This window comes from Bombina bombina, chromosome 6 (genome assembly GCF_027579735.1).
Source record: "Bombina bombina isolate aBomBom1 chromosome 6, aBomBom1.pri, whole genome shotgun sequence".
Taxonomy (NCBI): Eukaryota; Metazoa; Chordata; class Amphibia; order Anura; family Bombinatoridae; genus Bombina; species Bombina bombina.
The window spans coordinates 775,516,480-775,528,673 of NC_069504.1; the positions used below are offsets into that span (position 1 = coordinate 775,516,480).

Here is a 12,194-nt window from a genome sequence, read left to right on the forward strand (position 1 = left end):
AGCAAATATGTTAGGAAAACGCAGCAAGGCCCACCTTACAAGTTCCTAACTTATTTAAAGCCACCACTGCCCTGCTGAAGAGACTAACGTGGAGTACGGCTAGACCCAATCTTGAGAGGAAAGGTCAGAGTAAACCTACTCTGGCTTTCAAAATAATAAAATCTTAAATGAAGTTAAATAAATCCAATCTTCTTCAGGCACCAAAACTTCACCTCCTCCTTGCACCGAAGGCAAAGAGAATGACTGTGGGTTATGGGTAAGGGAAGTGATATTTAACAGCTTTGCTGTGGTGCTCTTTGCCTCCTCCAGCTGGTCAGGCGTGATATTCCCACTAGTAATTGATGATGCTGTTGACTCACCATATCTTAGGAAATTAAGAACTATAATTTAAATAATGAAAACAGCAAAAATTGTTTCAAATTTATTATTTTCATTAACAATTAAGCAACCACTAAAATTGATAACATTTGGAAATACGAAACTAATGCAAGCATGTAAGAGTCTAAACATTAAAGGGATACTAAACCCAATATTTTTCTTTCATGAGTCGGATAGAGCATGCAATTGTAAGCAACTTTCTAATTTACTCCTATTAATTTTTATTCATTCTCTTGGTATCTTTAATTAAAAAACAGGAATGAAAGCTTAGGAGCTGGTCCATTTTTTATTCAGCACCTGGGTAGTGCTTTCTGATTGGTGGCTAAAGGTAGCCATCACAGAGCAAGCGCTATCCGGGGTGCTGAACCAAAAATCTGCCTAAGCTTTTATTCCTGCTTTTTCAAATAAGGATACCAAGAGAACGAAGAAAAAATATTGCATGCGCTATCGGAATCATAAAAGAAAAAATGTAGGTGTGTTACATAAACTGTAAGCTGTAAAGCAGTCCAAATATATAATGCATTAATTTGATACCGTTTAAACATGTAAAAAAAAAAAAAGACATGATATTCAGAAGCAAATCAACAGATTTAACATAACCTAAATTAGACAGAGCAATACATTTAAAAAAATGCATGGCTATAGAAAATCCATTAGAAGAGACAGAAGTCAAAGCAGCAAAAAAGTCTACTCCAGAATTTTTATTGTTAAAGGGACACTGAACCCAAATTTTTTCTTTCACGATTCAGATAGAGTATGCAATTTTAAGCAACTTTCTAATTTACTCCTATTAATTTTTCTTCATTCTCTTGCTTGTTTTATTTGAAAAAGTCATCTATGCTTTTTTTATTGGTTCAGGACTCTGGACAGCACTTTTTATTGGTGGATGAATTCAATCAGCAAGAACAACCCAGGTTGTTCACCAAAAATGGGCCGGCATCTAAACTTACATTTCAAATAAAGATACCAAGAGAATGAAGAAAATTTGATAATAGGAATAAATTAGAAAGTTGCTTAAATGTCATGCTTTATCTGAATCACAAAAGAAAAAATTTGGGTTCAGTGTCCCTTTAAGATAGATAAGATAATCCCTTTATTACCCATTCACCAGTTTTGCATAACCAACACTGTTATACAAATACACTTTTTACCTCCGTGATTACCTTGTATCTAAGCCTCTGCAGACTGCCTACTTATTTCAGATCTTTTGACAGACTTGCATTTTAGACAGTGCCGAGTCACAGGTAACTCCACGGGAGTGAACACAATGGTATCAATATGGCACACATGAACAAGCGCTGCCTAGCTATGAAAAAAACTGTAAAAATATACTTAGATAAGAGACAGCCTTCAAGGGCTTAGAAATTAGCATGAGCCCACCTAGGTTTAGCTTTCAACAAAGGATACCAAAAGAACAAAGCAGGTTTAAAGATAAAAATAAATTGGAAAGTTGTTTAAAATTGCATGCCCTATATGATTCATGACTAGAATGTCTCTTTAATAGAAAACACAAATGTTAAATCACAAAGACAAAAAGGAATGACAATGTGAAAACACAGTTCAACCTTTACTCCAATTATAAAAAGCCAACATGGAAATGAAAAGGAAGTTAACACCTTGTTCACAGACTATTGCAAAAGAAGCTACAAGCTACTTTTTATACACAATAATTAATTGCCGTTCAGCATATTAACCCTTAGCGTATGAACTACAAAATTTTGGTTGTATTACATTCTCTATATACATAATTAGCAATGTTTTAATGGCAAAAATTACCATTACATCTTTTTAAAAATTAAAGTTTCCAATATTAAAAGGGACATGAAACCCAAACTTTTTCTTTCATGATTCAGGTAGAACATACACTTTTAAACAATTTTCCAACACACTTCTATTATCAAATTTGTTTCATTCTCTTGGTATCATTTGTTGAAGGAGCAGCAATGCACTACTGGTTTCTAACTGGAGACATGGGTGAGCCAATGACAATCGTTTTTTATATATATATATATATATATATATATATATATATATATACAGCCATCAATCAGCAGCTAGAACCTAGGTTCTTTGCTGCTCCTGAGCTTACAAGATAAACCTTTCAGCAAATGATAACAAGAGAATGAAGCAAATTAAATAGAAGTACATTGGAAAGTTGTTTAAAATTGTATGCTCTGTCTAAATCATGAATGTCTAATTATGACTTTACGGTCCCTTTAAAATCCAATAAGCTTCCCATTTTACAATGAGGGACCTTTAATCCCCCTCCTGTATAAAGTAGCACAATTTTTTAATTGGATTTCCAAGAGAACATTTTTAATGACAAATTATGTTCGCCATTGAAATGCCTAGTGAGTTCAGAGAATAATATTTCAGAGGTAGTATTATTCATATGTTCTCTGATCCTGAACTCCCTGGATGTCATCCCTAAATGAAGATAAAAAAAATAATAATAATTATTATTATTTATAAAACGCCAGCAGATTCCACAGCACTAAGATAATACGGATAACAGCTGGTACAGTTATCAAAGATCTGTTATACAAGACCATCCAGCAGTACCAGCAAAATGCCACCCATACCACAAAATGTACCAACTGGATACAGTAAACTGTTCTAGCTTCAAATGCGCCACTGCACCGTAGCTTTAAAAAAAGGTGAAAAATGGCACAGAAAAGTAAAATGAAATTATACAAAATGAAAAGGAGAAATAGGGCCAACAGGTTTGTCTAAGCTTTCCTAAAAACAGAATAAGATAGAGTGAAGAGCCGTGTAACCCTCCATAAAGCGTTGTTTCAGGCTTTGGCCTTTCTTTCCAAGCCATATTTTAATTAAAGATTCATTCTTCATTCATAACCGCTAAAAAGGTAGCAGATAAACATGTAAATTAATTAACAAAATGTACATTATAATGGTTTTGTCATACTACGTGCAGACATTTTATGGGTAATATGTTTCAAGTTTAAAGTCCCTTTAAATTGGTTAGGGTATGATGGCTACAGCCCACTCATCCTTCACACAACTTCTATTTAAGCTGCTGTACATGTCAAAAATCAGATCTCAGGAGAAATATCCGCACATACTTTAGCAGTTGGGATGGATCCTTCTCGACATAAAACAAAAGCCACAACATTTACTTACCAACAACATCCAGCTGGTATGTATGATTAATACTCCCATATCTGTTTTCAACAAGACAGGTGTAATTTCCCTTGTCAGATGGAACAACTGAATCCATGATAAGGCTCCAAGTTTGGTAACGTACCTATAAGATACATAGATTCATTCCATTATTTCAGTTAAAATATATTTTATTGTTTATTTATTACATACAGTGTTTAGAGACATTATGAATCATAAAAAACCGTCAACCACAAAATTTTTTTTTTGGCAACACACTCAAAAACTTTGCCCTCTAAGGAGTATGGACTGAATGTAAAACTCCAAAATGCATTGAAAAATGCTCTATCCTTAGAAGAGTTTTCCATGTTTGTGTATTTTTTTTTTTTATTTTTTTTTTTAAATCTGCTTCTTGACTTATTTGTAACTTATTTGTGTGCTTTGTTGGATTGACAGGAAGTTGGATCTGCCACCGTTATGATACTCTAAGCGCTCTGGGATATGTAGTCTGTAGTAGATGCTTCTGAACTTCTCATTCACAGCAGCAACCTTAAAGGGACACTGAACCCAAATTTTTTCTTTCGTGATTCAGGTAGAGTGTGACATTTTAAGCAACTTTCTAATTTACTCCGATTAGCAAATTTTCTTAATTCTCTTGGTATCTTTATTTGAAATGCAAGAATGTAAGTTTAGATGCCGACCCATTTTTGGTGAACAACCTGGGTTGTTCTTGCTGATTGGTGGATAAATTCATCCACCAATAAAAAAGTGCTGTCCAGAGTACTGAACTAATAAAAAAGCTTAGATGCCTTTTTCAAATACAGAAAGCAAGAGAACGAAGAAAAATTGATAATCGGAGTAAATTAGAAAGTTGCTTAAAATTGCATGCTCTATCTGAATCACGAAAGAAAAAATTTGGATTCAGTGTCCCTTTAAACTGCAGTGTTTTGCTCTTCAGCAAGATTCTATATTTTCATTTAATTATAATTAAATGTCAAATTTTTGGATGCCACTTGTGCCTGACATTCACAATTATGTCTGGACTTGCTTAATTCAATCCTTCTTCCTTGTGGGCACCTCAGAATTAGGGTGAAATAAAAAGCCAGCCAGGGGAAAGGAGCATCTATGGAACCCATCATGTTTCCTATGCATTGAGTATTTAAAGGAAGTTCTTTCCTTTAAATAAAATAATAGTCTGCATGAATAAAGTGGAGATCGTTTCAGCCACCTTAGAGAAGGTCTTCCAGACCTTCAGATTAAAGACTAGTAATGGAAAAACATAAAATGATGCTTACCTGATAATTTTTCTTTTCTTCAGATGGAAAGAGTCCACAGTTCGCATTCATTACTTTTGGGAAATAAGAACCTGGCGACCAGGAGGAGGCAAAGACACCCCAGCCAAAGGCTTAAATACTACTCCCCACTCCCCTCATCCCCCAGTCATTCTGCCGAGGAACAAGAAACAGTAGAAGAAATATCAAGGTGAAAGGGTGCCAGAAGAAAAAAAAAATTACAGCCACCCCCCATAAAAGCACATGCGGGAAGCTGTGGGACAGGAAAGCAATCATTTATGTTTTTCTTCATAAATGGAATGAATCCACAGCTGCATTTATTACTTTTGGGAAAATACAGAAGCTATAGAAAAAACTAAATGCTAAAACAGGGAGGGTACAAAAGGCGGCCCATTCTGAGGGCGTCAAACCTGAAACCACAACCCCAGAAAAAAATCCTGCTTCGTCTGAAGCCAGAAAACATTTGAAAAAGAAAAACACGACCCTCCAAGGACACAGACCCACAGATAGTCCACAAGCCGAACTAGAGCCCGCAAAACGGACGCAACTGAGCCAACACTCCTCCAGAGACACCATCACCCAAAGGACGAACCTCAACCACACACCCCTTTATAGAAAGGGAGACAACAGAAAACTCCCAAAAAAACAGAATTTATGCTTACCTGATAAATTACTTTCTCCAACGGTGTGTCCGGTCCACTGCGTCATCCATTACTTGTGGGAATATTCTCTTCCCTACCAGGAAATGGCAAAGAGCACAGCAAAAGCTGTCCATATAGCCCCTCCTCAGGCTCTGCCCCCCCAGTCATTCGACCGACGGTTAGGAGAAAAAAAGGAGAAACTATAGGGTGCCGTGGTGACTGTAGTGTATAAAGAAAAAAATTTATCAAACCTGATTAGGAAACCCAGGGCGGGCCGTGGGACCGGACACACCGTTGGAGAAAGTAATTTATCAGGTAAGCATAAATTCTGTTTTCTCCAACATTGGTGTGTCCGGTCCACGGCGTCATCCATTACTTGTGGGAACCAATACCAAAGCTTTAGGACACGGATGAAGGGAGGGAGCAAATCAGGTTTACCTAAATGGAAGGCACCACGGCTTGCAAACTCTCTCCAAAAACAGCCTCGAAGAAGCATAAGTATCAAATTTGTAGAATTTGGTAAAAGTGTGCAGAGAAGACCAAGTCGCTGCCTTACATATCTGATCAACAGAAGCCCTCGTTCTTGTAGGCCCATGTGGAAGCCCACAGCCCTAGTAGAGTGAGCTGTGATTCGGTCAGGAGGCTGCGTCCGGCAGTCTCATAAGCCAATCGGATAATGCTTTTCAGCCAGAAAGAAACAGAGGTAGCAGTAGCTTTTTGACCTCTCCTCTTACCAGAGTAAACGACAAAGATGAGGTTGGTCTAAAATCTTTTGTTGCTTCTAAATAGAACTTTAAAGCACAAACTACATCTAAATTGTGTAACAAACGTTACTTCTTTGAAACTGGATTCGGACACAGAGAAGGGAACAACTATTTCCTGGTTAATAATCTTGTTGGAAACAACTTTTGGAAGAAAACCAGGCTTAGTACGCAAAACAACCTTATCTGAATGGAAAAAGCAGATAGGGTGGATTACACTGCAAGCAGATAATCAGAAACTCTTCTAGCAGAAGAAATAACAACCAAAAACAGAACTTTCCAAGATAGTAACTTAATATCTATTGAATGTAAAGGTTCAACGGAACCCCTTGAAGAACCTGAAAGAACTAAATTTAGACTCCACGGAGGAGTCATGGGTCTGTAAACAGGCTTGATTCTGACCAAAGCCTGAACAAAAGCTTGTACATCTGGCACAGCTGCCAGTCGTTTGTGTAACAAGACAGATAAAGCAGAAATCTGTCCCTTTAGAGAACTAGCTGACAACCCTTTATTCAAACCTTCTTGGAGAAAGGAGAGAATCTTTGGAATTTTAATCTTACTCCAGGAGAATCCAGATATATTTTTTCCATATTTTATGGTAAATCTTTCTAGTCACAGGTTTTTCTGGCTTGGACCAGAGTATCTATCACAGAATTTGAAAACCCCACGCTTGGATAAAATCAAGCGTTCAATTTCCAAGCAGTCAGCATGCAGAGAAAACTAGATTTGGATGTTCGAATGGACCTTGTACTAGAAGATCCTGTCTCAAAGGTAGCTTCCATGGTGGAGCCGATGACATATTCACCAGGTCTGCATACCAAGTCCCTGCGTGGCCACGCAGGAGCTATCAGAATCACTGAGGCCTTCTCCTGTTTGATCTTGGCTATGAGCCTGGGAAGGAGAGGAAACGGTGGAAAACACATACGCTAGGTTGAACGATCAAGGCGCCACTAATGCATCCACTAGAGTCGCCTTGGGATCCCTGGATCTGGACCCGTAGCAAGGAATCTTGAAGTTCTGACGGGATGCCATTAGATCCATGTCTGGAAAGCCCCCATTAATTGGGTTAACTGAGCAAAGACCTCCGGGTGGAGTTCCCACTCCCCCGGATGGAAAGTCTGACGACTCAAATAGTCCGCCTCCCAGTTGTCTACTCCTGGGATGTGAATTGCAGATAGATGGCAGGAGTGATCCATCCGCCACTTGGATGATTCTTGGTTACTTCCTTCATCGCTAGGGAACTCTTTGTTCCCCCCCTGATGATTTGATGTACGCAACAGTCGTTATGTTGTCCCGACTGAAACCTTATGAACCTGGCTTCCGCTAGTTGAGGCCAAGCCAGGAGCGCATTGAATATTGCTCTTAGTTCCAAAATGTTTATCGGGAAGAAGCGATTCTTCCCGAAGACCATAGACCCTGAGCTTTCAGAGAGTCCCAGACCGCGCCCCCAACCCAAGAGGCTGGCGTCGGTAGTGACAATGACCCACTCCGGTCTGAGGAAACTCATTCCCTGAGACAGGTGATCCTGGGTCAACCACCAGAGAAGTGAGTCCCTGGTTACCTGGTCTACTTGAATTTGGGGAGACAAGTCTGTATAGTCCCCATTCCACTGATTGAGCATGCACAGCTGTAATGGTCTTAAATGAATTCGAGCAAAAGGAACCACGTCCATTGCTGCGACCCATTAGTCCTATTACTTCCATGCACTGAGCTATGGAGGGCTGAGGAATAGAATGAAGAACTCGACAAGCGTTTAGAAGTTTTATCTTTCTGACTTCTGTCGGAAGATCTTCATTTCCACAGAATCTATTATTGTTCCCAGAAAAGGAACCCTTGTGGACGGTGACAGTGAACTCTTTTTCTATGTTCACCTTCCACCCGTGAGATCTGAGAAAGGCCAACACAATGTCTGTATGAGCCCTTGCTTTGGAAAGAGACGACGCTTGGATTAGGATGTCGTCTAGGTAAGGTCGCTACAGCGATGCACCTCGGCCTTAGGACGCTAGAAGGGGACCCTAGCACCTTTAGTGAAATTCTGGGAGCGGTGGCTAAACCGAATGGAAGAGCACGAACTGGTAATGTTTGTCTAGAAAGGCGAACCTCAGGAACTGATGATGAGTTTTGTGGATTGGGATATGCAGATACGCATCCTTTAGGTCCACGGTAGTCAAATATTGACCCTGCTGGATTGTCGGCAAGATTGTCCGAAAGGTTTCCATTTTGAAGGATGGAACACTGAGGAACATGTTTAATATCTTTAAATCCAGAATTGGCCTGAAAGTTCCCTCTTTTTTGGGAACTACAAACAGGTTTGAGTAAAACCCTAGACCTTGTTCCCCTGAGGGGACTGGGTTTATCACTCCCATCTTTAATAGGTCTCTTACACAATGTAAGAATGCCTGTTTCTTTATCTGGTCTGAAGATAAGCGAGACAGGTGGAACCTTCCCTTGGAGGAAGTCCCTTCAACTCTAGCAGGTATCCCTTGGAGACTCTCTCTAGTGCCCCGGGATCCGGAACATCTCTTGCCCAAGCCTGAGCAAAGAGATAACCTGCCCCCTACCAGATCCGGTCCCGGATCGGGGGCTACCCCTTCATGCTGTCTGGTAGCAGCAGTAGGTTTCTTGGTCTGTTTACCCTTGTTCCAGCCTTGCATGGGCTTCCATGCGGGTTTGGGCTGGGCCGCGTTACCTTCTTGTCTAGCGGCAGTGGAGTTATTAGCCGGTCCGTTCCTGAAATTGCGAAAGGAACGAAATTAGACTTGTTCTTAGCCCTAAAAGGCCCTATCCTGTGGGAGGGCATCGGCCTTACCCCCAGTGATGTCTGAAATAATTTCCTTTCAATTCGGCCCAAAAGGGTCTTACCCTTGAAAGGAATATTAAGTAACTTAGTCTTGGACGACACATCTGCCGACCAGGATTTTAGCCCAAAGCGGCCCTCCGCGCTACTATAGCAAAACCTGAGTTTTTCGCCGCCAATTTCGTTATTTGAAAAGCGGCATCCAATATAAAAGGAATTAGCTAACTTTAGTGCTGAGAATTCTGTCCATGACCTTCTTATAGGAAGTCTCTCTTCTGGAGCGACCTTTCTAATTCCTCGAACCAAAAGGACGCCGCTGAAGTGACAGTAATAATACACGTAGCTGGTTGAAGGATGAACCCTTGCTGAACAAAAATCTTTTTAAGCAATCCTTCCAATTTTTTATCCATAGATGTTTGAAAGCGCAGCTGTCCTCTATAGGAATAGTTGTGCGCTTCGCTAGTGTTGAAACAGCTCCCTCAACCTTCGGGACCGTCTGCCATGCGTCCCCTTCTAGGGTCTACTATGGGAAACATTTTCTTAAATATAGGAGGTGGGGCAAAGGGTATACCCGGCTTCTCCACTCCTTATCCACTATGTCCGCTACCCTCTTGGGTATTGGAAAAAGCGTCGTCGGTCACTGGGACCTCTAAGAATTTGTCCAATTTGCACAACTTCTGGTACTACCATAGAATCACAGTCAATCCAGAGTAGCTAATACCTCCTTAAGCAAGGCGCGGAGATGTTCTAGCTTAAACTTAAATGCTACTATATCAGGTTCTGCCTGTTGAGAAATTTTTCCTGAGTCAGAAATTTCTCCTCAGACAGCCCCTTCCCTCACAGCCAATTCCGATTGATGTGAGGGTAAAATAGATAAGGCATCGTCAGCGTCTATATGTTCATCCCTTTTTTATCTGTATTTAAAAACAGAACAATTCACGCTTTCTCTGAAATGCTGGCAGTTTGGATAAAAGATTTTGCTATAAGAATTATCCACTACTGCTGTTAATTGTTGCATAGAAATAAGCCACTGGCGCACTAGGTGTCACCTGCGCGGGCAAAGCTGGTGTAGACACAGAAGGAGAGGATGTAGAACTATCCCCACCACCTTCATTAGATAAATCATCTTGGGCAACATTATGAAATGTAACAGAGCTGTCCTCATTTTGTTTGGACGCTATGGCACAATTATCACAAACACTCGAAGGGGGAACCACATTTGTCTCTACACACACAGAACATAGGTTATCTGATGGCACAGACATGTTAAACAGATTTAGGCAGGCAAACAATGCAATAAAAACGATTTTAAACAAAAACGTTACTGTCTCTTTAAATAATAAAATGACACACTTTATTTCTGAATGTTCAAAAACTATGAAGGCATATCCGATTTTTATGAAATTTGGACCCCAGTGTCTTAATGCTTTGAAACTATTTGCACAGCAAAAATGGAGACTCTTAGCCCTTAAAACAAAGCAAACCAGAGCTAATTGTTGGGATTTTAACCGTTTTTATACACTTACAATCCCTGCTACAGCATTGCTGTAGCTTTTTACCTTCCTTAGGGGTCAACCATCCACAGAAATAAGCCTTCTGGAGTCCACTTTCTGAGCCACAGGACCCTCTCACATGAAACTGCATGCACTGCCTTGAAATCAACCTGCGCAGCTGAAGCGCCAAAATGAGGTCTCCTCCCTCAGTATACTAGAGTGAAGGGGCCTTCCTGACTAGATTTAGGTGTCTAAAACAAGCCAGATCAAATAAAAAATGTCCCCAAGTGTATATAAGCTTATAAAACATTTCAAATGCCATGATATTGTAATAAAAACCAATCGATTTGGCCCCTAATAGTGTCTACCAGCATAAAAATCAAAAAGGAGAAGCCTGTTATCTATTTTGCTGAGATTAAAGAAAAATGGCTTACCCGTTTTCCCTGAGGGGAAAAATGACTCATCTAGCATTAGCCTGTGTTGTTAGAAGGAGATAGTCATACCTGAAGCAGATGAGTCTGCAAACTGTTACCCCCAACTGAAGTTCTCTGGTTTCAACAGGTCCTGCGTGGTAAAACAGCAATGGATTTTAGTTACTCCTGTGCTAAATCATAGTCCTCTTAAACAGAATCTTCATCCACTTTTCTGTTGTAGAGTAAATAGTACAAGCCCAGCACTATTTAAAATAAACTCTTGATAGAAGAAATAAAAAACTACAACTAAACACCACAGACTCTTCACCATCCACCCCCGTGGAGATGCCTACTTGTTCAGAGCGGCAAAGAGAATGATTGGGGGGGCGGAGCCTGAGGAGGGGCTATATAGACAGTTTTGCTGTGCTCTTTGCCATTTCCTCGTTAGGGAAGAGAATATTCCCACAAGTAATGGATGACGCCGTGGACCGGACACACCAAATGTTGGAGAAAGGAGAGGTTATGAAGGATTAACAAGGAATCTCCGAAAACCATAAAACAGGGTGCAATAACATCCAAAATAAAAATGGAAACCCAAAAAGCGAAACCACGCTCACAGGGACCCCAAGGTGTTCCCAAAACAAGGGAAAGGCAACGCCCCAGACCCGACAGCACTGAACCCACAAGGTTGAATCGGGAAACAGAACAAAGAAGCAAAACATCTGGGAAAAAAACAAACAGAGCAATTGCCTCGAACAACCAACTGAAACCATAGTCCCAAGTCGCCAGGTACTCAGAATATCAACATATTCCAACTAACACGTGTGATAACCCCAGAGAAGCAGCCCTACTGAGTACCAAACGCAGCAGTCATACCAAGACGACTGAAAACAAGGAAAAACTTGCGGGCCAAGTAAAAAGTAGCCTGAGACAGAACAGAACAATCCAGAAAGAGAATCGCCCCTCTTAAAAGGTACAACCTGTTCCACCCTCCTGCACACCAGGGACCAGGGCAACATCTTCCAGAGAAAGAAAACCCACCTCAATGAAGGGCACAGACAACAACGGCACACAGGCTTACAAGGCCAAGCCATAAGTAGAGCCGAACAAAAATTAATCCAGGTGCCCCCCGATGCCATAAGGAGCTGAACCTCAGCCCCTTACTTGAAATACACACCCCCAGGAAGGGAGATAAACGACAGAGGACGAACGCGTCCGCAGAACAACATCCGTAGAAGAGAAACAAGTGGCGATCATTAAATCTCGAGTATCGATTCAGAAATAAATCCCAGAAAGGAA

At 40.5% G+C, this 12,194-nt stretch overlaps 1 protein-coding gene across 1 annotated transcript in view; it reads right to left on the reverse strand.

The window, feature by feature from the left end:
• Positions 1 to 12,194, reverse strand: part of FGFR1 (fibroblast growth factor receptor 1) — a gene marked incomplete in the record, with an annotated part of 409,849 nt that overhangs the window by 257,977 nt on the left and 139,678 nt on the right. Inside the window, 1 exon segment of the mRNA XM_053718078.1 lies at positions 3,520 to 3,643. Within this exon segment, the coding sequence (XP_053574053.1) occupies positions 3,520 to 3,643 (124 nt within the window).